The sequence below is a fragment of the Epargyreus clarus genome, unplaced genomic scaffold (assembly GCF_041222505.1).
Source record: "Epargyreus clarus isolate Ecla_fem2 unplaced genomic scaffold, WU_Ecla_fem_2.2 ptg000021l, whole genome shotgun sequence".
Taxonomy (NCBI): domain Eukaryota; kingdom Metazoa; phylum Arthropoda; class Insecta; order Lepidoptera; family Hesperiidae; genus Epargyreus; species Epargyreus clarus.
This window is the reverse complement of record NW_027332228.1, coordinates 1,151,010-1,178,000: the sequence shown is the minus strand read 5'-3', so window position 1 is coordinate 1,178,000 and position 26,991 is coordinate 1,151,010. Positions and strand designations below refer to the sequence as shown.

General features: G+C 39.3%; 3 protein-coding genes and 2 long non-coding RNA genes across 6 annotated transcripts; 4 read left to right on the top strand and 1 right to left on the bottom strand.

Annotated features, from left to right (window-relative positions):
• The first annotated feature begins 622 nt into the window (after positions 1-622).
• Positions 623-15,439, top strand: Sec8 (exocyst complex component secretory 8). The gene is made up of 17 exons (XM_073084366.1): positions 623-798; positions 1,307-1,468; positions 2,331-2,500; positions 4,957-5,110; positions 5,643-5,766; positions 6,089-6,246; positions 6,490-6,701; positions 8,174-8,270; positions 8,607-8,763; positions 8,916-9,048; positions 9,621-9,803; positions 10,701-10,989; positions 11,342-11,473; positions 11,803-11,967; positions 12,393-12,545; positions 13,459-13,659; positions 13,947-15,439. The coding sequence occupies exons 1-17, from the start codon at positions 742-744 to the stop codon at positions 14,109-14,111; spliced, it is 2,712 nt and encodes a 903-aa protein (XP_072940467.1). The 5' UTR covers positions 623-741; the 3' UTR covers positions 14,112-15,439.
• On the top strand, positions 7,326-7,835 carry LOC140750675 (uncharacterized; the record flags this gene model as incomplete). The annotated part of the gene is made up of 1 exon (XM_073084365.1): positions 7,326-7,835. A coding segment is annotated over one exon (465 nt), but the record flags the coding sequence as incomplete, so codon positions are not given.
• A 2,797-nt stretch (positions 15,440-18,236) lies between the features above and the next one.
• Positions 18,237-22,327, top strand: LOC140750649 (uncharacterized). 2 transcript variants are annotated; one of them, XM_073084318.1, is made up of 5 exons: positions 18,237-18,618; positions 18,859-19,030; positions 19,466-19,506; positions 21,978-22,095; positions 22,168-22,327. In XM_073084318.1, the coding sequence occupies exons 1-5, from the start codon at positions 18,430-18,432 to the stop codon at positions 22,284-22,286; spliced, it is 639 nt and encodes a 212-aa protein (XP_072940419.1). In that variant the 5' UTR covers positions 18,237-18,429; the 3' UTR covers positions 22,287-22,327. The 2 variants fall into 2 exon arrangements, with proteins under 2 accessions (XP_072940419.1, XP_072940418.1); XM_073084317.1 differs by having other exon boundaries at positions 18,240-18,618; positions 18,853-19,030.
• Positions 22,328-23,057: 730 nt separating this feature from the next.
• LOC140750745 (uncharacterized) lies at positions 23,058-24,943 on the top strand. The gene is made up of 3 exons (XR_012103249.1): positions 23,058-23,271; positions 23,367-23,487; positions 24,031-24,943. It is a non-coding gene; the product is annotated as an uncharacterized LOC140750745 (long non-coding RNA).
• A 600-nt stretch (positions 24,944-25,543) lies between these two features.
• On the bottom strand, positions 25,544-26,780 carry LOC140750743 (uncharacterized). Its single transcript, XR_012103248.1, has 2 exons — positions 26,370-26,780; positions 25,544-25,823 (listed from the first exon to the last, which is right to left on the bottom strand). It is a non-coding gene; the product is annotated as an uncharacterized LOC140750743 (long non-coding RNA).
• Positions 26,781-26,991: the final 211 nt, after the last annotated feature.

Here is a 26,991-nt window from a genome sequence, read left to right as displayed (position 1 = left end):
TGTGTTCCTGGGTCAGTTATTGTACAAATGTATCATTTTATTACTAGGCTTAGCAAAATCGACGAGTTTCCACTTTTAAATAAGCTTTTTGCAGATTTTTTTTGGTTAAATTTTTGTCAATTTATTTTATCAATAAATTATTTTTTAAGTTTATTTCGCGAGAACTATCACTGAAAACTATTAGGAACTCCAGGTATTAGCTAGTTACACTAATCAATAGCTTTTTTTTCAATTTTGTAGAAAATGCTCTGCTGTGTGAAGTTAGCAGAGCATTATTTCATTCTGCTTTATCTCCGTGAAATCGCCAGAACTATTCCTGAAAACTATCAGGAACTATAGAACTCATGTGCATGCGAATAGAACTCTCATTTTTTAGTGCTCTGCTGGCAAATGCTGTGCTAAGTTCACCAACATGTTCAAATGTGTCAAATTTTATGGATACTTTAAATAATTTTTAAAAAAATATTTCAATCACTAATAAAATTGTTTATATTTTTTACTATGTTAAAACGATGTGATAAGTGGTTTAAAATAATAAAATAAAAATGTGCATATTCCCTATTGCCACATTCATAAATAGTCTGTAAATCAATCATTGACAGTGACATACATGATCATGACTAAAATGACAAATGTGAAATGACATTTAAATTAGAAATATTTCTCTAAGATCGAGGGGCGGATTTACGTTTTACAGATTTATATAAATATATTAGTTTCTAAACCCAGAAATACCAAAACATGTCTTCGCCCCCACCCACTAAGCCTCCGCGAGGAGTTAAACAAGGAAAAGAAACGGTAATAAATACCAATAATGCGTTTTCTATTTTGTTTTTGTTATCCAACAAATAGATTACAAATTACAATCATACCTAGTTTGTATCTAAAATTTCTGTACGAATTCTATAGTGAAGGAGATTATAGCATAGATTAATTGTTGTTGATCGCATCACAACGCATTGAACGTCGATCTCAATATAATGAATAGTGATGAATAGTGATGTATTTTATTAACTTTCTACACAAGCCATTTTTTATTTCATGTTCGTTTCTTTTTAAATAATTTCACTAATTTTTGGTGATCAGATGTTCAAGTCCTCTGATGCTCAGTATATCTTACATTTTTAGGCCTTTATTCCTCCTACTTCTGTTCATAATAAATTTATAATAAACACAGAGGTGTACCATGCAACCCTATAATGTCTCTGTTTTCATTGCTATTACACAACATGCAAATTCCAAAATGATCTATATTTAAGGAATAAATAAATTATCCGTAATAGTTGCAATACATATTGTCTTACAGAGTGGGCTGCTTATGTCAGTGATCCGCACTTTGTCCGCGAGTGAGACAAATGAACAGAGAGAGAAGGAGAGGGCTAAACTAGAGAAGGAATACAAGAAGAGTGATGCTCGGCTTGATGAGCTAGTCGCTGCTCATTCACAGGAAATCACTGAAGTTATGCAGGTGAGAGTGCATTTAAAGTGAACTCTTTTACCTGATCTTATAGGTAGCAACTTGGCATTGCTAATTGCAGTTTACTTTCCACTATTCCATATTTACTCTAAGAGCACAGTGGGCCCAATCCATGACATAAAAGGGATCTGGAAAAGCTAATATATTTACTTGTATACTATTCATGTTCATGTGTAAAATTTATTTGTAACATTTATAAATTGAATTATAAAATTCTGCCTGTATCATATAGGAATCAAATAAGAATTTCATGTTTGTAACCTACCTAAATAATCTATATATTGACTATAACTCTACAGTGCTTGAGCTTTATTAAGTAGAGTATGTATCTGTGACCTTTTCATGATCAGTTTGATACAGATCAGATGCATGGAGGTTTTTGCGAAACAACCCCATATCTTAATGATCAATTCCCATCTATATTCCACAATAGGTGTGTTTGTGTCTTCACCTTCTTGTGCTTGGCAAATAGAACACATTGTTGTGTAGGATTCATCATTACTGTCCCATTGCTGGGCACGGGTCTCCTCTCATAATGAAAAGGGTTAGGACATAGTCTACTGCGCTGGCCAAGTGTGAATTGGTAGACTTCACATACCTATGAGATGTTTTTTTATAAATCTCTTAGGTATGCAAGTTTCCTCACAATGTTTTCCTTCACCGTTTAGCAAGTGATAATTATTTTTTAATACGCACATAACTTTGAAAAATGAGAGGTGCGTGCCTGGGATCTGAACCTCCGACCCCTTGATCGAGAGGTGGAGTTTCTTAACCACTAGGATATCACTGCTTATTAAGGTGTGCTGTGTAGGGTTTAGATAATAAAAAAATGTAATATTTTGTAATGTTTCAGAAATTCAGTGCCGTCCAAGCAGCTATGAGTGCTTGGGGCCAGCACTGCTCGGCCGCGGAGGCGCGGCTGGCGGCGTGCCGCGCGCTGCTGCGGCTGCGGCGCGCGGACCTGCGCCGCCTGTGGGCGGAGGCGCGCGCCCATCATCACGCGTTGCGCATGCTCACTGATATGTAAGTTTGTAGACTCCATGCCAAACTAGTCCGCTCTGAATATAGAAACGAGTCGCGCCACAACAGCAAATTGTAGATATTAGTGGGACAAAGACAGCGCGGGACCCACCCGTCACCCATCCACTGCCCGCCCTCGCCAGTGGATACATAGCTGCGTTAGTGTGTCCTTATGTTACGGAGTATATGTTAACTAAATGCAACAACTTCAGAGCGGACTAGAAGTCTCTCAATTATTATTAACATAAATATTAACATTTAGCAACGTTGCTGCTGGCGTACCGCAAGGTGGCGTGTTGTCTCCTCTTCTCTTTTCTATTTATATCAATTCGATAACCCTTCACTTATCTTCACTCTACCACCTTTATGCCGATGATCTACAGATTTACTACAAATGCCCACCTCAGGACTTACCAAATGCCATCGGTGTTATAAATGCGGATCTGACTTCTATCTCAAACTGGTGCCAACTACATGGACTGAAAGTAAATGCTCAAAATAACCAAGCCATTATCATCGGCAGCTCAAGATTACTGCAAAAGATTGATCTTGCTACCTTACCTCCAATCTTGTTCGATGGTGTCCAAGTTCCTCTAAAGGACACGGTAAAAAATTTGGGCATTTACTTGGATAGCTGTCTCTCTTGGACTCCTCAGATCAACGAGGTCAGTAGGAAAGTATTTTTGTCTTTGGGATCACTCCGGAGGCTCCGCAACTTTTTACCAATTTCGACCAAAATCTATGTCATTATTGCATCCTATCCTTGACTATGCAGATGTTTGCTATCTAGATCTAACCGAGGAGCAACTTAATAAGCTTGAGCGTATTCAAAATTTGTTTATCAGATTCATATTTGGAATTCGCAAGTATGATCACATTTCAGAGTATCGAAAGAAACTCAAGTGGCTCCCAATCCGTCTTCGTCGGAATACTCATATTCTTTCTGCTTTGTACTGCGTCTTGTTTAATTCAAACAGTCCCAATTACCTAAAGGATCGATTTCATTACCTGCATCTCTCTCACGACACACGCTTCCTTCGTTCCAATGAAAATCTATCACTTTCAAATCCTTGTTCTTCATCCTTCTTCGGCAGATCCTTCACTGCAGTGGCTGTGCGCCTATGGAATTCCTTACCACTTGTTATCCGTCGGGCACAGTCACTAGATTCTTTTAAAAGACAAGTAAAGGAATTCTACTTGACACGTTTACCTGCTGCATAAATAATAATTATTATTATTATTTGTATGTATTTACTTTATCGTTCTTTCCTATTCTCCGTATTACCACTATTTCTATCCCTTACTTTCTTCACCTTCTACACTAGCTGCTGATATGTTCAAAGATAATTTTCGAGTCGGTATGTATTACATTTGTACACCCCTACCTGTATTTCTTGCATATATATTGTTTTCTTTCAACAAATCTAAGGTTGTCTGGAAGAGATCGCTTTTAAGTGATAAGACCGCCTGTTGTACCGTTCATTATGTTTGTGTATATTTTTCATGTATTCTTTGGTGTACAATAAAGCATTTTTGTATTGTATTGTATTGTATTTATTACGCATCGTTATTATTGTTGTTCTCAAGTCTCAGTCTCTGTCGTAAATGGAGTTGGTTATAGATATTCAACTTTTTTTAAAAAAGCTTTGTACACTCACAGTCTCACACTACACTAGGAATCAAATACATAAACACCCAGACTGAGAACAGAAATTAAAATTTATCATTCAGACATTGTTCTGGTAGAGGATCAATCACGAAACCCTCTGCGCATCACACCGTTTTAGTGTAGGCTTTGCGGCTTGTTAACTATTTTTTTTTGTTTGTATAAAGTACCAAGTGAGCAGGTCCTTTATGTTAATTACAATCTAGCCTAATTTAAGACTAATGAGTAATTCTATGTTAACTTAAACCGGTAAATAAATATATACTGAAGGTGGTGTTCTCTTCATTGCACTTCTTTGTGTTATCATATAAGGGAGTAGACACATTGTTCTTGTGTTCTATAATGTTCACTTATCACTTCTTCACTAAAACTACACTATGTCATGTTACTAGTTCAAAGAGTTTAGAACTATTTGAATTTTATTGAAATAACTATTTGTATGCATAGATAAGTATAGATATATCACTGCCTTGTAATTGAAGAAAGCCAATGGCAAAACGGCTGACAATTTTGTCAGTTATGTATTGGCTGTCATGGTGTAATTGTAAGTGGTGTGTAACGCGGAACAATGCCGATATGCACAGTTAAGTGGTGGAAACACACGAAATAGAAGAAAAAGTGCGGCGAGATATCGTTTTATTCGTAAATGATCTAAAAACTACATTTTTTTAATATTTGTCAAACGAACGAACGAACGAAAATAGATGACAGTGTCAATTTCAATAGTCAAAACTGGTTACATTATCTTGTTAGGAGTGAGTAATCTTTACTAATCCATGTTTGTATGTGTCAGTTCCCGCGTGGTGGTGTCGGAGCGGTCTGCGCGCGAGCTGGCGGCGGGCGGGCGCGTGCTGGCGGCGGCGGCGGCGCTGGGCGCGGCGCTCGCCACCGCGCGCACGCAGCTGCCGCACGTGTCCGCGCTCTCCGCCACCACCGCCAACCTCGAGGTACGACACGTAACTAACTTAAACTAATTTCATTTTTTGTCCGCTTTGAATATAGAAACGAATCACGTCGCAAATGCAAATTATAGATATTGGCGGAACGAAGACAGCTTGGAACCCCCCTGGCAACCATCCGCTGTCCGCTTTCGCCCACAGGTATATAAGAACTTCAGAGCGCACTAGAAGTTTAGCGCGGACTATAGAGTATGCTGGTTACCTGCATAGTAAAGAAAGAATAGTAGCACAGTTTCATAGAAATCGGCCTCCGCCGGTTTGAATGTGCGCGTAAGTAGCAGGCGCCTGCATACAATCAAATTGAGTTGAAACTTACTACGGGCTGCGCTACACGCGTGATCGCACGCATTCTGTTTTCCTAAATTTACCATTTGAGTTGACAGATATGTAATTATTCTGATTATACTCATAATTTAAATTAATAACTGGTGTATAACTCTCTTAATTCATTTTTATCGCTTGCTCGGCGCTAATATTTTGGAAAGCTTTATCTCGGTTTAAGTGTAAAGTATGTGTGCAGGCCAAGCGGCTGGAGCTGGTGGAGCAGATAGTGCGGCGGCTGAGCGACGCGGTGTACCGCGCCGAGCGCGCGCCGCTGGCCCGCCGCGTGTCCGCGCGCCGCCGCACCGCGCTGCTGCTGGCCGGTACGGGCATGGACACGATTTTTTTTATAATACAGGAGTAGCAGACGAGCGTGTAGTCCACCGTGTGGTAAGTGACTCATGCTGCCCATGAACATCTGTTATCAACAACAAATAGGATTAGATTTTTCTCCCTGAGGTCAGCCACACATACACCGCTACCGCTACTTATATATTTTTTTTTTACAGAGTGAATTTTAGCCACATTTACTTTATTAATTTAGAATTCCAATAGGTAGTTAATCAATGTTTATTGTTATCTTCAGTACAGATGAGTAAAATTACTTTCACCCTTGCCCTTAAATCGTCTTTGAATTTATTATAGAGCTAACAAAAAGCGAAGAGGTAACCGACGCGTACCTTCAAGACATCACGCCGGAGTTCGAAGCATCTTTATCTGAAGAGGACAAGACTTTCGAGACCAATGTGATGATATCCCTCGAAGCTTTGGGTGTGTTGGAACAATTGCAAGAAGCTACTGAAGTAAGCATTAATACATATTTTTGTTATGTATCCTAAATATTTTTGTTATGTATCCTAAATAGAACTTTGTCCAATAAGAATTTATAAATAGGCTGGTAAAATCGCATTAATGTAAATTGAAACTTAAATTTTAAATCCTCCACAAGTCCTTTGTTTGTAAGCAATAGGAAATTAACACCTTTTATCTTATTTTATGTGTGTGCACTTCGAAATAATAATAATAATTATTATTTTATTTTCCAGAAATTCAAAGTCCAAATCCAAAACGAATTACTGGACGTAATCGACTCGGTGTCGCGTCGGATCATCGACGACGTGGAGCTGGAACTGGGCGAGGTGGAGGGCGAGGACGGCGCGGCGCCCGACGCGGACGCGAGCGAGGCGGGCCGCCCGCTGGCGCGCCTCGTGGCCTGCCTCGCGGACGAGTTCCGCGCGTGCGGCGCCAGGAACAAGCGGTGAGTGGTCGGCGACGTGGGCAGGGGCCGGGCGAGGCGGAGGGCGAGGACGGCGCGGCGCCCGACGCGGACGCGAGCGAGGCGGGCCGCCCGCTGGCGCGCCTCGTGGCCTGCCTCGCGGACGAGTTCCGCGCGTGCGGCGCCAGGAACAAGCGGTGAGTGGTCGGCGACGTGGGCAGGGGCCGGGCGAGGCGGAGGGCGAGGACGGCGCGGCGCCCGACGCGGACGCGAGCGAGGCGGGCCGCCCGCTGGCGCGCCTCGTGGCCTGCCTCGCGGACGAGTTCCGCGCGTGCGGCGCCAGGAACAAGCGGTGAGTGGTCGGCGACGTGGGCAGGGGCCGGGCGAGGCGGAGGGCGAGGACGGCGCGGCGCCCGACGCGGACGCGAGCGAGGCGGGCCGCCCGCTGGCGCGCCTCGTGGCCTGCCTCGCGGACGAGTTCCGCGCGTGCGGCGCCAGGAACAAGCGGTGAGTGGTCGGCGACGTGGGCAGGGGCCGGGCGAGGCGGAGGGCGAGGACGGCGCGGCGCCCGACGCGGACGCGAGCGAGGCGGGCCGCCCGCTGGCGCGCCTCGTGGCCTGCCTCGCGGACGAGTTCCGCGCGTGCGGCGCCAGGAACAAGCGGTGAGTGGTCGGCGACGTGGGCAGGGGCCGGGCGAGGCGGAGGGCGAGGACGGCGCGGCGCCCGACGCGGACGCGAGCGAGGCGGGCCGCCCGCTGGCGCGCCTCGTGGCCTGCCTCGCGGACGAGTTCCGCGCGTGCGGCGCCAGGAACAAGCGGTGAGTGGTCGGCGACGTGGGCAGGGGCCGGGCGAGGCGGAGGGCGAGGACGGCGCGGCGCCCGACGCGGACGCGAGCGAGGCGGGCCGCCCGCTGGCGCGCCTCGTGGCCTGCCTCGCGGACGAGTTCCGCGCGTGCGGCGCCAGGAACAAGCGGTGAGTGGTCGGCGACGTGGGCAGGGGCCGGGCGAGGCGGAGGGCGAGGACGGCGCGGCGCCCGACGCGGACGCGAGCGAGGCGGGCCGCCCGCTGGCGCGCCTCGTGGCCTGCCTCGCGGACGAGTTCCGCGCGTGCGGCGCCAGGAACAAGCGGTGAGTGGTCGGCGACGTGGGCAGGGGCCGGGCGAGGCGGAGGGCGAGGACGGCGCGGCGCCCGACGCGGACGCGAGCGAGGCGGGCCGCCCGCTGGCGCGCCTCGTGGCCTGCCTCGCGGACGAGTTCCGCGCGTGCGGCGCCAGGAACAAGCGGTGAGTGGTCGGCGACGTGGGCAGGGGCCGGGCGAGGCGGAGGGCGACGTGGAGTCGGAGCTGGACGAGGCGGACGGTGTCAAAATGTTTTCTTTAGTATTTGTGAAATCTCTAATGCAATCTCTTCTATCTCTTTTCGTAATTAAATTAACATTTAATTAACAAACAATATATCAATCTATGTCATATGGTTTCGAATATTTATGGAACAATTGTGGTTTTTTTTTTGCAGATTGTTGCAACTATGGAAGGCAGCATTACAGAAGCACAAGATATCAGACTCCTGTCTCCATACCGAACAGCACTACTGGAGTGCTGTGCAGCAAGTTGTAAGTTACGTTAGAAGACTTAATTTTTACTCTAATTTTTTAGCAATATTTTAAAAGTATTTTTATAAAGTACCACAGAGATCATCCTAAGATTACTATATAAAACAATATATTTTTTATTAGGTTCAAAGATTGAATATAACACTACAGATTGAATATAAACAAAACAAATCTTACATAAAAAAAAAAAAAACAGCAATAAGAATAATAATACAAAATCTAACTAGTTTACAATAACGTATTCAATTGTGTTTCAGCTGAGGTCAAATAATATAATATTAGAAAAAATCCAACAATGTTATCGTATGCATTGCTCACGCGCCCTCTCCTGCACAGATGCAGCTGCTGCTGACGGAGTACCTGGAGATCGAGAGCGTGAGCCTGGCGGCGCAGCGCGCGCTCAGCGCGGCGCCCGGCGCGGAGCTGCGCCTCGCCGACTACTTCGCGCGCCGCCGCCCGCAGCGCCGCCGACAGAAGCTCTTCAAGCTCACCGGTACGTGCGTCTCCTAGAACCCCCCTCATCTAGATACATTACCGTCGGATGACATGCAGATCAAATACGATACCTTAAAAAAAATACTAATTTCACTTCAAATTTTGCATAAAGTCCCTTAAACAAAAAGTAAAAAAATTACCCGGTTGCAGAGGCTCCGGTGGTAGGAGCGAGTGTGACTCAGCGTCGGCAGCGCTACCCGCTGGTGTGCCGGCCGCAGCCCGCGCTGCTGCACGCCGCGCTGCCCGCGCTGCACGCGCTCTGCGCACACCTCGAGCGGCCCAGGTGAGCACGGTGCACGCTGCATAGGTTATAGTTAACCTGCAAAGTAACTAGATGGTTGACGATGATTTTTGCACGAAGACTGACTAGTACCGCGTAGCGAGTACCGAATTCACTCGGTAAGTAAATTTAATAATTGAAGTTATTTTACGTTGCAATTTATATTCTACGATTATTCCTACACACATTTTTTTCATATTATAGGAGTAGCAGACGAGCATGCAGTCCACATGATGGTAAGTGGCTACTGCCGCCCATGGACATCTGTAATCAACCCTAGATAGGATTAGATATTCCTACCTGAGCTCAGCCACAGATGCGCCGCTACCCCTGAGGACTAAGCTGGAACGCCTCGGAAAAGTATGTCTCCCTTACCACACCCTTCAAACTGAAACACAGCAGCGCCTAACACTGCTGTTATTAGGTAGAAACAGGTGTGGCCGGAGTCGAACCACAAAGGGTTCTACCACCTTCATATTTTTATTCCCTACACTTTTCCTATTATTTAGCGCGGATGCACCAAAACAATGTGTACCAAATTATTTGATTAACAATATATTCTCTTGCGGTTGCAGCTCGGCGGGCGGCGCAGGGGCGGGCGCGGGCGCGGGCGGCGAGTGCTCGCTGCGCGCGTTCGTGTCGGACTACGTGCGCTGGGGCGAGGCGGAGCGCCTGGCGCAGCGCGCGCGCGACGCCATCGACGCCGCTATGCGCGCGCCCGCCGCCTGGCGCGAGCGCGCCGCGCCGCCCACCAGGGGGTCAGTGACCATTCTTTATATTACATTTTATTAGGATTCCGTACCCAAAGGAGGGACCCTATTACTAATACTTCGCTGTCTGTCCGTCTGTCACAGGGCTCTATCTCTGGAACCTTAATAGATAGACACTTGATTTTTTTACAGAGGATGCATAACGGTGAACGCTATAACAACAAATTCGAAAAATAAAAAAAGTTGAATACAAAGGTCCCCATACAACAAACTGCTATTCGATATTTTTCCAAGTATATTTTTAACCGTTATAGGTAAACAGTTCAAATTTTCACAATGTGTGACCTTTAATGGCTAATATAATAGTTAATACCAGAAATTAAAATAAAAAAAAAATATTGATTTTACGGAATCCTCCAGGTGCGGGCTTAACTTGCACTTGGCCAATTATTTTATATATATGGCAACACAAAGTTTGCCGGATCAGCTAGTTTATCTATACATTCAAATAAAATTGGATTGTCTGTTTTTAATATTGAAATAACCGCCTTTTACTACATGTATGTGAATATACATACGGTACATATACTAAAATAAGACTTTTTTTACAATTTTTGTGTCTCTGTCTATTTGTTCTGGCTAATATCTGAAAGGGCTGGATCGATTTTGACGGGACTTTTATTGGTAGGTAGCTGAAGTAATAAGGAGTAACTTAGGCTGCTTATGTTTTATGTTATGTATATTGTTAGATTTCTTTTTAACGCGGGTGGAACCGCGGGGCACAGCTAGTAAATAATAAAGTTCTGGGAGCAATGATCGGCCTATGGGGTACATGTTGATATATTCAATTATAAAGAAATGCTTTTATTTATAGTAAAACAAAAATAAAATCGAATCAGAGTCCCCTACGTATCGAAGAATAACCTATATATATAACGTTCGCAGAAGCTCGCACCGCGCGGTGTTCGCGTGCGCGGCGGAGTCGTGGGCGGCGGTGGCGGCGTGCTGCGCGGCGGCGCGGCGCTGCGGCGCGTGCGGCGGCGCGGCCGCGCTGCGCGCCGCGGACGCCGCGCTGGGCGCGCTGGCGGCGCACTGCCGCGCCGCGCACGCCAAGCTCGCGCCCGCGCCGCCCGCGCGCGCCGCCCGCTGGCTCGCCGACGACGACATCGTGCGCTTCCTGCAGACGCTGCAGAACTACAAGGCGGCCGTCGAGGCCGTCGAGCACACGCCGCAGGTTACACGTGTTGAAACTGTTGAAATATAATCTATTATTATGTAGCGACTTCCCGCTACTCGTCGAGAGATGACGCTGCTGAATCACGCTATCGAAGTTTTCTAAACATCTTGCGTATATACAAGATCTGAACTGAGACTGTTGGAGCACGGCCGCTCCCCGGGCATGATCACCTAGCCCGGCGGGAGATCTCCCTTTGCCAAAGTAGAAACACCATCGTGATTTAACCGTGACAGTATCTCTACGACTAGAATTCATACCCACAAATTAAACGCTACAAACCGACATTTACATTATGAACTTTGCTTGCCTTGGTTTATTAACATCACAATAAAAACTCTTAACTTTTAAGGAACTAAAAAGTGCCTACGAGCGGGAAGCGGAAATCTTAGGATCGAGCCTCGGCGACGGCGAAGTGACGCGACGGGAAATTGTCGCCGACGTCAATACGCTGGTCGACTTGGCGCTGCTATGCGAGAGCATGGTAAGTTCCACCACAATTATACAATAATAAATAATTATTAATTCGTTATCAACCTAAGTAGGCACTTAGGTCATTTGATTAGGTAATCAAATGATTAATTTAAAAATAAGCTTCGTACAATCAGTAAGCACTAATATACAATAATCAAAAGAAATAAATAGAAATATCTTATGTGGCATACATGCATATGCGTGCGTGTGTAGTGTGTTTTAGATTGTCTATGTTTGTGTAAGTGTATGTGTGCGTGTGTGTGTGGAGGGGGTGTGTGAGAAATAGGTGTTTAGTAAATTAAAATTTATTAACATAAAATGACAAAACATCATCCCCAGGACTGGATAAGCGGCAACATAAAGACGATCCCGAGCATCGTGTCGGCGCCGTGCGCGGGCGGCGGCGCACTGCGGCCGCCCGCCAAGTTCGTGGCCGATATCGACGCCGCAGCCTCAATCTTCGATGAGATCGCACAAAAATGCCTGCTACTGTTGCATCTCGAGGTATAGATGTCTCTAGCGTAGGACATGTTTTAGTTGCAGAAAAACCTTTGTGATACTGATTTAGATTGATTTAAAATGTTGAAAGTGGTAGAACCCTTTATGGTTCGACTCCGGCGGCACCACGGCCACATCTATTTCTGCCTCATAACAGCAGTTAAGCTCTGCTATGTTCTGGTTGAAAGAGTGCGGTAAAGGAGACATACTTTTCCGACGCGTTACATCTTTGTCTTCGGGGTTAGCGGGCGCATCAGTGGTCGTTGTCAATTAGGAATATCTAATCCTATCTGGGTTTGATTACAGATGTCCATGAGCGGCAGAAGCCATTTACCATCAGATAGATTGCATGCTCGTTTGCTTGTCCTATATTATAAAAAAGTAGAATTATGGTAATATAATTTAAAGTAGCGTCATCTTCCATTCCACAGATGCGCATCGAGTGCTTCCACTACCTGGGGCAGGAGGAGCGCGGCGCGGGCGGCGAGGAGGGCGAGGCGGGCGGCGGCGCGGCGCGCCTCGCGCACGCGCTGCTCGCCTTCCACGAGCACGCCGCCGCCGTGCTGGCGCCGCACCGCCTCGCGGTAAGCCGGGGGGGGGGCGCCTCGCGCACGCGCTGCTCGCCTTCCACGAGCACGCCGCCGCCGTGCTGGCGCCGCACCGCCTCGCGGTAAGCCGGGGGGGGGGCGCCTCGCGCACGCGCTGCTCGCCTTCCACGAGCACGCCGCCGCCGTGCTGGCGCCGCACCGCCTCGCGGTAAGCCGGGGGGGGGGCGCCTCGCGCACGCGCTGCTCGCCTTCCACGAGCACGCCGCCGCCGTGCTGGCGCCGCACCGCCTCGCGGTAAGCCGGGGGGGGGGCGCCTCGCGCACGCGCTGCTCGCCTTCCACGAGCACGCCGCCGCCGTGCTGGCGCCGCACCGCCTCGCGGTAAGCCGGGGGGGGGGCGCCTCGCGCACGCGCTGCTCGCCTTCCACGAGCACGCCGCCGCCGTGCTGGCGCCGCACCGCCTCGCGGTAAGCCGGGGCGAGGCCGGAACATTGCGACATTACTACTGTTCCACTTCTGAGCACGGGTTGCCTCTCAGAATGAGAAGGATTAGGCCATAGTCCACCACGCTGGTCTAGTGCGTGTTGGTAGACTTCACATACCTTTGAGATTTTTTTTTTATAAATCTCTCAGGTATGCAGGTTTCCTCACGATGTTTTCCTTCACCGTTTAGCAAGTGATAATTAATTTATCAGAGCGTGCCTGGGATTTGAACCTTGGACCCCTTGATCGAGAGGCCGGGTTACTTAACCACTAATCTATCACTACCGCCAACACTAGTATTACAAGATCCAAACTGAGACTAGTCGAACATAGCCCGTCCCTACAATATAAGAAAGAAGCATGAATGGGAGGGTAAATGAACGTACACAAATGCTATTATATCCGCGTTATTTCCATAGAATACGTATGCCCACCGATTAATATGTTAATGCCGTTCCTCCTGGCAGTACATAATGAACGGTCTGGGCGAGATGATGTCGTCGGCGGTGGTGTGGCGCTGGCAGTGGGAGGCGGGCGCGGGCGGCGCGGCGGGCGCGGGCGGCGCGCGGCTGGCGGCGCTGCGGCACTGCCTCGCCGCGCTGCACGCGCCCGCCGACGGGCTGCACGCCGCCGACACCTACATGCGCCTGCTGGCCTGCACGCCCGAGGTATGCGCGCGTGACCGAGCCGCACTCTTTTTATTGCCATGAAGTTTTCGCGCCGTGGACCCGAGCTAATCGGTTATGTGTAACTTTTTGTTATTACATTTACTACGAATACATGTTAATTTATTTAAATGGGTGCCTATACTTTTGTGATTTCTTTTTTTTTACACTTTTATGCTTTTAAGTATATTTTTACCGAATTATAAACATGAAGTAACCACACGCTACCGTCTGATGTAATTTACTCGGTAGGAAATTATCAATAATTAATTTATCATAATCCCCGACAGGAGATAATAGAGTCAGTGCGCGAAAAGGGCCCGCAGTTCTCGGAGCTGGAGTACCTGAACGCGTTCAAGGTGATCGGCGCGCGACGCGGCCTCCCGCCCGCGCAAATGCGCGCCGCGCTGCGCCGCCTCGCCGCCGCGCTCGGACACGTCGGCGTCACCGTGTGAGGGTGCGGCCACGTGTCTACGGCGCCTTGTGCGGTGCACCACGGGAAACCATCGTTCAGTTTTTATCTTGATATGGACCGCGAAAGACGTATTATTTTGCTCCTGTTACTAAGACGACGAATAAAGAAAAACCTAAATTCTTAAAAACTTGATATAGCCATTCTAAAATGTTTAGTGTTTCATGTCGTCAATGTCACACTAAACAGATCATACATAGAAATGAAATGAAATATACAGGGTGAATTTTTCAAATAGGCCTTCAGGGCCAAATCCGAAACTATTAGGAAAAGCGAAAAATGCTGAAAGGAGCTACGAGACCGATTTTGATAAAAACTAAAACTGCATCATTCGTTTTTTAAAATATTTTTTTCCTTAGCCGGGAATCGAACGAGTTCATTTTGAAAAAAATTACACCCTCTATATTATTCCACTATCTGATAGTGTCGCTTATAAATATCAAATTCTGGGAAGTAATGTTATGTGACAAGTCATTCTCGCAAATTGTCAACTTCACATCGCTATTAATAGAAACTCCGCCCATAGCAAGTTAAATCTATTAAAATGGTCCTTAAAATAACCTTAACTGAGTCGGACATAAAAATATAAATTCTTGGAGAACAAAACGTCCGCTTTCCAATGATTTGAAATATTGAGCCAAAAAAAATTAATACGCGAAATGTTTAAATTGATGAATGGCGTGAACTGCCAAATTAATATGAAAGTTATGTGTTTTCTTAAAATTGAGGCTTTTCCTTTAGTTTGTCATTTATCATTACTTCCCAGATTTTGATCTTTATAAGCAACACGATCAGATAGTGGAATAATATAGAGGGTGTATTTTTTTTTTTTCAAAATGAACTCGTTCGATTCCCGGCTAGGGGAAAAGTTATTTTAAAAAAGTAATGATGCAGTTTTAGTTTTTATCAAAATCGGCTCGTAACACCTTTCAGAATTTTTCGCTAATCTTTATAGTTTCGGATTTGGCCCTGAAGGCCCGTTTGAAAAATTCACCTTGTATATTTATTTTGTACAGGCCTGCGAAGGTACTTACAAAGAAAACATTTATTTATTCCAAGACAATTCAAAATTCCATAACAATTAATTTCAACACAATGTTAACATGGATATTTTATAGTACACCTTTCCAAATCATCGCTATACTTTGTAACCTTATGTTTTAAGTAAATATTATTTAATATACCTACACTAGATAGTTGCTTTACAATAATATTAATTTGAAAATTGTACACTTATATTTTAATGTAAACAATATAATATGATATTTATGTAAGTTATTATTACAAAATTAAATTATTTAAATTTCATAAGTGTTTTATTTAAATACCTTTAAGTAAACTATAGCCCTGTTACTTACGTAACGAAATTTTACGTTAACTTTATAAACTAAAAATTAATTAATATTTTTGCATGAAATAAAAAGTGATCGATTCATTAGTAAGTGTTTTATCGTACAATATATTTATAGTGGTATATCATAGTTTTAGTGGTCGATAAATATAATAGCACAGTATAAGGATATACAGTATTTAACTCGGCCCTGACCTTGAATTAGATACCTACGGTTGCGCTGGGCCGGTAACGCGTAACCTTGCGTTAGGGCTGCCTGCCTACAGTTTTTTAATTACATCTGCATACTTGACTTTCATTTTAATTTTTTGTGTCCAAAATGTAAACAAAGGTGTTGACCAATCAAGAAAATACCTTTCAAATGGTAGTTTCTTATTTTTTTCGATATTAAAATAATACAACGATAATAAAATATTGATCTAAATAAATTAAGATATAAATATTAGAAAATGAGACTTGATTTTCTAATATTTATATTACCTCATTCAGAATAGTCCCTCGGCGGCATATCGCCCGAACAAACGGGTGCCGAAAGGCTGCTAAGCCACGCCCTAAGCCTTTGTAGCGCCGCGTGACGACGAATAAATACGACGCGTGCGTTGTGCAAGCAAGCCCTTCGTTTATCAACAGTTTTGAGTTTTATTTTGCGCGGGAATAATAAAAGTTGTAAATTGGTCGAAGAAATAGTTTTATTCTATTCAGAAGAGGGATAACCATATAACAAACTAACACCTGTCTACTGAACCAAAATTACAACAATCATACGTATTTTTTTTAAATATAAAATTACATTAATTAAAAACTAATCTAATTTAGTAGTAGTACCTAGTAGATTAAGTATCTAGCATTAACATAAAAATCATTGTAATTGTCTTACCTTTCGGAGTTTCCAGGCAGTTTAAAAAATATTATATCTGGATGTGTTATTGATGAATTGAAGCAACCAAAAACAGCACAATATAGTCTATAACTTTTCTTCGCCATATTATTCTTGAAACAAAAAAATATACTTCTTAAAAAACCGTCACATCACCCGCTCGTCACCGTGGCACATTCACGACAGTGCGTATACCAAGTGATTACAAACCTCGAGGCGAGTAGGCGTGGCTTGCATTTCGTGCGTTTGTATGAAGATAAAATACTGTATATATCCTTATACTGTGATAATAGTGTTTTTTGTTGTAATCACGTTGACATGAACGATTTCGAAGTTATATGCTAAAAAAGTGTAATAAATTATTGTATTGTTTATTTTTCTGGTTTGTAATAAAATATAATATGCTATTATATCGTGTGTTATATTTTTCCTGTAAAAAATATTACAAAAAAATTAGGTGCAACATTTTTACTGCTTCAGAATTTATTTATGAAATATATTTCATATTTACTCACCTTTTAAACCTTCCCTGGATTTCCACAAATTATTTTAAACTAAAATTAACTAAAATCAATCCAGCCGTTCTCAAGGTATAGCGAGTCTAACGAACAGCGATTTTTATTTATATAGATTATTTTCGTATTATGAGAGCACTAGGATTTAAATACCGTAATATAATGAAATGTTGTACCAATTCATAAAGGGGTTGTAAATAAAATACGTCTTAAATATAAAATACATATTATTTAAATAGTTACACAGAAAAAAAAACTTCGATTCCTGAAATTCGAGGCCGATTTCTGTGAAGCTGTGCTACTACTCTTTCTTTACTATGACACAAGTGTGCAATAATCGGCGGAGAGGTTAAAATATTATATTACTAATTTTAATTGACATAATGTTGGAGTCTTTTGACGCTTAATTTGATTAAAACTTTGATAATTAGGTACATGATTTTTTACCACGCTTTTATTAGCTTGACCTATTTGTATGTAACGGAATCTTTGAATTCAATTTTCACCCACTTTGAACGGTCCGATTAATTAAAAAAAATTAAACAATTATCAAGAACAGATGACAATACACGATTTTAATAATTTTATCCCATTCTTCTCATCAGGATGGTCAGGAATCAGGATTAACGATTTTCCTTGAGATATTTTACCGTAGTTTTTAGTCTTTAAACTATAATTATATTGTTTTTAATTCTCTCCCTATAATGTACTCTATTTATTACTATAATTAAATAATACAAAATAATAAAAAGATAAAGATGTAATAGATGTAGTAGTACCATGAAGTTATAGGTAAATATGGAGGCCACACTTAGAACAAAATCTTGAGGCAAATACCTACGTATCTCCATCCCGCTTTCTGTGGGCCGACCTCTCTTTCTAGTGTGGACTATAGTATTGCTATCTTCTTCTTTAAATCTCCTAGAAAATTCTTAGAATTAGTCACCACACTAGCCTAACCAGAAGTTAAACACTGTCAAATAATTTACCTTTAAATAAATACTTGAACTATGATTAGTTCAATTGAAAATCCCAAAATCGTAGGTCACGTATGCATATCTGGGTTGGCAATTCAACGAATTATAATCCCATTTCTTAAGGATTCGGTAATGTGGCAACATTGGCCCTATGTGCCAAAATAAATAAAGGTTACCCTACTTAGACAGAGAGGGTCTGCCCACAGAGAGCGAGATGGTGATACATAGGTTTTGCTTCAAGTAGGTATTCGAAGTGTGTTCTCCATATTTACCTATAACTTCATGAGTAGTACTGATTTGTTGATTTTTAGTTTTCTACAGTTTTTTTCACCCATATCTGCAGTTTTGCCCAATGCTACGGTGGCAACACTGTTTAAAAGTGACGGATGTAATCAAATCACAAAGGTATTCTGTGGTGTCATAGATTAGACTAATCTATGTGTAGTGTAAAAAAATTAAAGATAAATAACTTTGTTCTTTATTTGTTTCATTTATATACAGTTTAACATTTTTTTATTTAAAATTTCCGTATTATAAATCAATATATTTACGATATTATATATACGATATAATTTAAGAAAATGGGTGATATAGACTTGGCTGAAATACGAAATAAGTGCTTAACAAGCTTATACTCGTGCACTGATAACGTTAAAAAATATTTGAATAACGAAAAAGATAATGAATTTAAACTAAGGAATTATGTTCAACAATACTGTGAGTTAGAATTAGAGCAAAACGCGAGTCAGAAAGCTTTAGAAATAGCTGAGGTAAGGCATGAAATTTCTTATTAAACATTATTTAAAAGCATATAAAAGTTTGACATAACTTAAATGATACATAGGTTGCACTATTTTCCAATGCGTTTCGTTTTACAATAAAATAATTTAGCATTTAATTTAAATGTCAAGACCTATATTTGCCAGAGTAATAGAAGCATCATCAGAAGGTGTATTCATACATGTATAATAATGTACTTGTTCATTTAATTTTTATATTCACAGAGGGAGGTAGAAGATTCAGGCTTGGACTCATTCGAAACCAGGTATCAACAACTACAACAACAAGAACTGACACAGCTTAGCAAATCAAAAAACAAGTTTGATAAACACCCGTATATGATAGGACTTGAAAAACACATTAAAGAAGCAGACAGGGTGAACAGAGCAGCAGGACATGAGGGTATGCATTTTGATCAGTTATTGGATGGATCTTGGGAATGGGATATAAGTTTAAAAGTGGCTGTTTGTAATAAAATCTTTAATATTTAATTATTTGTTTTTAAATAAAATTGAAGTGGTACTTGTATACCTGATGATAAGTGGTCACTTCTGCCTATGATATCAGTTACCAAGTCCATATAAAAGAAAGCTACCTGAAGTGACCACAGATGCTCCTGAGCATCAATAAGGTCACCTCGTGTAAGGCAATGCAGACTGCCCATCATAATTTACCCTAGAAATAGGTGTGGCAGTACCCTCCTGGTCGATCTACACAGACTCCACCGCCTATGTAGGCCTTCCTTCTGTAATATTAATGAGAAATATAAATAATCTGATTATGTAATATAATATAATAATGTCTATTTTTTAGTAATTCACTTCTTTTTTATTTCAGAAGATTCAGATTTATCTTTTGTAGGAGTACAGAGCGCGCATGTGAGTCATATCTATATGTATAATAAAGTAAAGTTCTCGCCAAAAATTATAGTCCACTCTGAACTTGCTTTGCGCAGGTGTACAGTCGGGCATATTTTTCCTAGTGAAGTTTTTAATACATATTAATAGTAAGTAATAAATATTTTATTGTGTCAAAGGAATTAGCGCAGCATTTCTATATATGTAAAAAAATGCTGTCACAATAAAAATATAAGAAAGAAAAAGAAATATTTCTGCCACAATAAATTTTGAAACATTATATACAATTTTTCTTGCTTGCCGACACTTACGACGGCATTTTAATCTCTTGATTATATAACAAAAAATAGCAACGAAAAAAATTAGCAATAAAAATAACTTAAACAAAATAATAATAACAAAACAATGTTATATGTAGGCGACTGTACTTTGCTACAAAAACAAGCAATGCAATTCAGAGAAGTGTTGAACGCACACTAGCTCGCAATCATAGAGAGCGGCTGGAATGTGGAGGTGGGACCCCCATCTTTCCTCTGATACCTTTGTTGCTTCTGCAATGTGTATCGCGCATAGTTAACCCTTTAACGCAGACCCTCACTTTTATTGGAAATCTTAATAATCTATGATACTAATATGTTCTATGCCATAAAATTAAGTGGTATATTGTAGTAAAACTTCTTGAAATTCATTATTTTTCGATAAAATCCAAAAAAAACATGTGGCCATTGTACTGGCCACTGAGCACTCGTATGACTAACTATCAATGCAAAATCACTGGCCAGTAAACTGCAAACCGACGAAATCTACTTTATTTTTTATTAAGTTTCTAATTAGTATTTAGTAAAACAACGTATACTTAACATAGAACAATTGAAAAGGAAAGACATCAAATATAGGCTAATTAATTTCAACCTTGAAATAACATCAACTTCATTATTTATTATAACTTGTACATATGTGGATCTCAAAAATTTGTATTACTGTATTTATTCGGGTCTTTATTTATTAATTTTTCCCAGTGATGTGCGCGATCGAGACCAATTATTTTTAACTTACGTACAACTTAGGTCATAGGGTAGCGGGGGTGGGGGGATGGTAGGATAAGTGGTAATGGTAGACACAAAAACTCATGTTTTAGATAGGATGAAATTGGCGTTGCATAATGTAATCGTTGTCTTTGACTAGGATGATGATATTGCAAGTAACACTTCAGTCAAAACAATGATCAGCATGAGCATCTCCACCAAAGTTTTATCATCCTCAGTCCCCATAAGATCATTCCATTGGTCCTCGTTTATTAAGTCTAACTTCCAATAAGTGTAATTTTGTCGAAAATAATGAATATATTACAATACAAATCTAGAACATAACAACTTTCATAACTACATCTATATTTGCGAAAATTGAAATGAAAAAATCAAAACATATATACATAACAGGTTATAACTACCGAACACGATTGTCGGCGATAAATTAATTATTAAATTAGGCAAATTAATTATATACTTATTTTAAGATAATATGGTTTATAGGAATAACTTGAAAATAAATACTCAATACAACAACTCAAAGTTAAGTAGGCAAACTTCCGGTTACTATTTTTCAACCAACTTCTTTTCATTCAATCCTAAAAAAATAGTCTTTTTTTTTTATTTACCTCTATTATATTTGCACGTTGTATTAAAGTATATACTACATTACAATAGTTTTACTTACTTTTCGTCTTTTTATTATCGTAGTACTTGCAAATAAGTAAAGTATACTCGCGATGATAGCAGTTAACCATGTATGAGTGCACGGTGGCCAGTTCACAGGCCATTTTGGAAAATGGCGCATATTTTTTAGTGCGCGAGAGTTACTTGAACACTGGCCTATTGTCTAGTTAGCGTGCTTCATTGGGAGTCGAAAATAATAATAAGACTCAATATTCGAATAAAAAAATATGAAATGGAGACCAAAATGTGACTGTCCAATTTACTGGCCACTTTGTATGAGCCGTCCTATAAAGGGTTAAAAGCGGACTAGTAGTTTGGTGCGATTTATACTATGTTTTTAGTAAGGGATACACAATGATGCATCATAATTAATCATGATCAAGTCCTTGACCTTTACCTATGCGTTATGGCTGATCTCAGGTAAGTTTTAATTTTATCTGAGATACTGGGATTGGGTGGTCCATGAGTAGCAGTTAGAACCTACTATCAGGTAGTTTATTCATCTGCAATTCCTTATAAAATAAAATGAAATATGTCTTATCATAATATACTCAAGGTATGATAGATGTAACTTGCAACCTATACCAATATATTATAGTATTTTGTAATAAATATAATGATGATAAATTAGTCTTCGAGAAAAATTGCATAATCTAATTGCATAATGTATGCAACATATTAGTAAGTTTTTATTATGAAAAAGAAAATTAGGATTTTCATATGTTTCAGACTAAATGTCACACCAATAATAATTATTATTTATTATTTTTGTTATAGATTGATCCCTTTAGTCTAAGGCCCATTATCAATCCAATGAGAAACAAGATTTGCAAGCATGTGTATGAAAAGAATACCATTGAAAGTATTATTAAAAGCAAAAATAAAGGATGTCCATGTAAGTAAATTATTATTGAAATACCTATGAAACAATTATACCTACAAGTTTCTTATAATTGTAATTTTTCAGATGTTGGTTGTACTAACAAAAAACAGATGGAGTCTGGAGACCTGATTTTCGACGTGGAACTAAAGCATACATTAGATTCTGCAGCTGCACAGACATCTGATGATATTTCCCAACCCTGAAGCATTTTAAGTGATCAATAAATGTTATTTTAAATATGTAACGATTTTTGTATTTTTTGTTATAAAAGAATATGAGAACTAGAGTGGATTTTTTTGTCAATGAGAAATTCAATTTCATAAACAATTTTAATGCCAAAGGGTTAGGGAAAAGTTTAGAGTATTTGACAAGTTTTGGAAATTATTTTATTTTTTACATATGTGTATTAGAAACCCTTTTCCCCTTCGGCGAGTGGTGTGATCGAGAAACTATGACGTAGGCCAGTACCCCTAGTATGAGTTTTAAAATGTGCACTCACGAGATCGAGCCGAGAGCTCGGGTCGTTGGTCCGAATCCAATGCATTGGTAGTATAAGTTGTCGGAAATGCACAAACGAGCAATCGTAACTCGTTGACCAGGCGCTCGTTGACGATGAATATTTTGTCACCTTCATACGTACGCAAAAAAAGTGAGACAAATATAATCCGCCATTTTGACAATCTTGAGTTTTCATGAAACGTTTGAGACCTTTTTTTCTTTTTACCGCGCTAAATATTGATCAACATCCTATAAACATAATGCCAAAGCAAATAATATGACATATATTTAAAGAAAATTTAAAAGATATATAAAGTACTTTATATAATTTACAAAAAAGAAATTAACGATGCTTTGCTATTAATATAAATATTTATTTTAAATTTATCACTACCATAAAGACAATAAACTTCTTTGTCGTTGGGATTGACAGTTTAACTGTCATGTATTGTTTATTTAAAAAAAATTAAAAACTTTTTAAGTGTCAGTGTTTATCATCTTTCAAAGTTTTTGTATACTTTTAAAATCAAAAACAGTAAAAAGTCTAAGAGAATATTATAACCACTACGTTTTAAAAAGATGCTACTCAATAAAAGTATAAAGTTGTACTTTGTTGAAGTTGAAGTTGTAGTTGTGTTGTGTAAGTTTAAATAATGCTGGAATTCATAAAATCGAGTACCGAGTAGAGAGGTGAGTACGATAATATTTTCTACGTATGTATATGTGAAACGTTTCTTTATACTTGCATTACATTAGCCCCACGTAATTATGCCTTTTGTTTTTAGACACGTCAGTTTAAATAAACCAGCTGCTGGCCCCGAATTTATAAGCCGGTGTGGAACATATTGGCGTTAAAATTGCATGTGCACTACTCACATTCAAAGATAACAAGTGGATTGTAAAAAGGTAAAAAATCAATCTATTTTTATTTATTTTATAAATATTTACATGTTGTTTACTTAATAAATAAATTTGAAACACAAATGATGTTGACTGAAACATTTCTTATTTTATTTAAACAGAGATGATAATATGTATTTGCATATCCTTTGATTCTGTTTATTGTTTCCTACAAATTTTTTTAACTGGTTTACGTTTTCCTTTTATAATGTTAATACATTTTAGTTGTATAAAAAAGAGTTATAAAATATGTTTCTAAAGTTTCAAAATTAAAATTTTAATTATACTGTATAGATTGACAGTTATATTAATACATAAGTCCCAATAGGGTATGCAAACAATATGTTACAATACATCAATCAGTTAGGAAGCAGTCAAATTCAGAGTAGTATATAAATTATTTGTTTTGTTGTTTATTTAATTATTCAAAATATTTCATCCTCATAAGTAGACTTTATAGTCTTCCTTGCCACAGTCATACACTAACAAACACTTATAATGTAATACTCCCTGGAATAAGCTTACTAATTATTTTATACTCTGTTTTAGTGGAACTTGTCATCCCCAACAGCATGCTGAAATTTTTGCCTTCAAAAGCTGCATCCAGAATTGGAACCCCACCAGTTGCAGTTCAAGGCATGTCAGGCAGTTGTCTCCCACCTTTGGACTCACAAGGGAATTGTCACATTTGAAAAAGAGGATAGCATATAATGTATCTATACTAAATGTCTACGTCAAATATCATTCATAGAAATAATGTATTATAAATTATTATTAGCTACCTTGTAATACCGTCATTAATTATAAATGTTAACTTAAATATAATATTAATGGAATTAATACTTTAAATGAATACTTTAAAAGTAATATAATGTTAATATTATATTTTGCCAATTTAAATATCTTCCATTTGCACAAACTAAAACACGATCAAACTTAGAACATTATATAAGTATTGAAGTTAATGTAGATTTGTGAAATAGCAATAGAGATAGGTCAGCTTCTAACATTTCCCCAAATTGATTTATTATCTAATAGTTTATTTTATAGAAATTATAGAAAAGGATTTGGAACTTACTTGATAACATATTATTTTTTCTTTTAATAATTTACTTTTCTGTTAATAATAATACATTTTTTTTATTTGTTACTTATATTATTTAAATAGTGTATTTTATAATGTTGATATTTTCTATAATGTTATTAATAATTTATTTTGTTACTCACTAATTTATTCATATTGCATCACTTTGTGATACAATCTTTTTTAAATTATCAATGTATTTATTTCATTAAATATTGCAGTAATGATTTGTTACAATATTTAAAATTTAATAGTATAAGTTTATTGTACTTGTAATTTTCACTTTTACTACTAATGTTTTTATTTGCGATTATGTTTATTAATCTTTCCTATTTTTTAATGACATAATATTTACTCACATTTAATTGTTGATACTAATAATTGTATAATATACATTTGTTGTAAATTGTTAATTGTAAATTTGATTTTGAATTTATCATTTTATAATCTAGTATTTCATTATTAGCATTAATTCTTTTTGATGTATTAGTGTTTACTTTGTTGGTACAACTTTTAAATAACTAATAAAAATAAAATAAATTTGTATGTTTTTTATGTTAATTCTTTTGTTAATAATAATAAAGTTGTGAGTAAACAGTTACTGTTGCATATTAATGTAAAACAGTCTTCAGTCACCTCTAAACACATACTTTGATACTGACTATAAATTGTATTAATATATTGCATTGTACCTGCAACTTGTATTATAATAAGACATAGTTTTAATAAAAGATTAATTCAATCTGTAGCCTAACAAGAAAATAAATTAATTAAAAAACAAGAACTTGCATTTTTTATTACAATTTATTAAATATTTTTATTACAAAATTTACAATAATATATATTTTATCTTTTTAAGGATAATTGTTTACTAATAGATATTGCAACAAAATATGACGATAATGTGTCAGTATTTTATGGAATGTACCATGGCAGTTTCATAATTTGGGGGAAAGGATTCGAAATTAAAGTAGAATATTATTCTTAATTATTATTTTATTTAAAGGTGTCTGAGTCTGAATTGAATTGAACTATAAGTCCTATACAAATACACATGGACTTAACACTAGAAATGCATTAATGATCTTCATATTTCGATGGAATTTGCCAAAAATTGTAAACTGATTCTTTCTATAGGTAGATGTAAAATGGTAGCTGTATTATTCAAGGGGGCACTCTGCCATGTAGTAGACATCCTGGACACAACAGGGAAGGCTCATCAGATGCCCATTATACCTACACTTCATAGCTGCATTATCTGAAAAATAAAATATAGATATAATACTTATTTAACATTGATTTTATGAATTAAAATAACTTTCAAACAAATGTATCATCAAATTCCACTTCATTTAATTTGTTGTTGAATGCTAGTATTCTACTTAAATAATATATTTTGGTCTGTTTTTACTAATTACTTTAAATTCAAAGACAATGGTCACCAATTGTACCTTAGGTTATTTTCCAATGTTGTATTTGTTACTTTTAATTTGGTCAACAGTTTTGTATTCTATTGTAACGGCTTCAAGGAAATCAAATGTTACTTTTTAAATTATACTGAGTAGTTAGATAAATCAAGGAATTATAAATAGAAATATAAACTAGTAGCCTTTAAAACTTTTGTAACTTGAAGGCTTAGTCTTCTTTGATAGGCGAGTAATTAGGGACCCAAATAACACTCTGGTAGTATGGTAACATGGAACATATCCAAGTCATTGCACTTTGTAATAAATAAATTACCATTTAATATATAACACCCATGATAATGTACCTAACGTATTACTTATAATTTATCTTTACTTGCCTTAGTCACTAGCGTCATCCTTGGTAAGCTTTTGAGGTTGGTAGTTTCCACGGCACAAAAGTAGTAGTTTCCCTCTATAAGAAGCACAATAATCAAACTTCTTTGAATGCCTGGCTTGCTTGAATTTGGTTGTAATCCGGGTAATATGACATAAGTTTAGTACGATGCACTAAATCGTTCACTTTCACGACAGTGAGCGTATACACAGCCTCTTTTATAATTCTCGAAGCATAATATGATCTCACAACATAATTTTTCAACACAATTTATTAAATTTATTTAGTTTTTTTTCAATCAAAACACAACTCACGGTTTAAAAGCTACCGAGTTCAACACTTGCTCGTAAACGACGTCCGAGTCGAAAATGACGTCATTTTGCTTTGTAAGAAATGTCAAATGTGCAACTTGTACTACCATTCCACTCTTTATCGACCGTTTACGAGTTCGCCTTACTCGGTCAAGCGAGTCCGAGCTCGTAAACGGTTGAAATATAAAACTCATACTGCCATATTTTAGTTCCAACAAATTCCGCTAGAGGCGCTGCTAGGAGATGTATGGGCGAGCTCGTTAACGAGCAGCGAGTCGCGGAAACGTTAAAAACTCATACTAAGGGTACAGGTCA

Excerpts from the sequence above, each read along its gene's own strand:
- Sec8 (XM_073084366.1), top strand. The coding sequence starts at position 742 with ATGTCTTCGCCCCCACCCACTAAGCCTCCGCGAGGAGTTAAACAAGGA. Across the intron at positions 2,501-4,956 it reads TTGCGCATGCTCACTGATAT|TTCCCGCGTGGTGGTGTCGG; the intron begins GTAAGTTTGTAG and ends TGTATGTGTCAG. Across the intron at positions 8,764-8,915 it reads GAAGCTCTTCAAGCTCACCG|AGGCTCCGGTGGTAGGAGCG; the intron begins GTACGTGCGTCT and ends ACCCGGTTGCAG.
- LOC140750649 (XM_073084317.1), top strand. The coding sequence starts at position 18,430 with ATGGGTGATATAGACTTGGCTGAAATACGAAATAAGTGCTTAACAAGC. Across the intron at positions 19,507-21,977 it reads TAGGAGTACAGAGCGCGCAT|ATTGATCCCTTTAGTCTAAG; the intron begins GTGAGTCATATC and ends TTTTTGTTATAG. Across the intron at positions 22,096-22,167 it reads CAAAAATAAAGGATGTCCAT|ATGTTGGTTGTACTAACAAA; the intron begins GTAAGTAAATTA and ends GTAATTTTTCAG.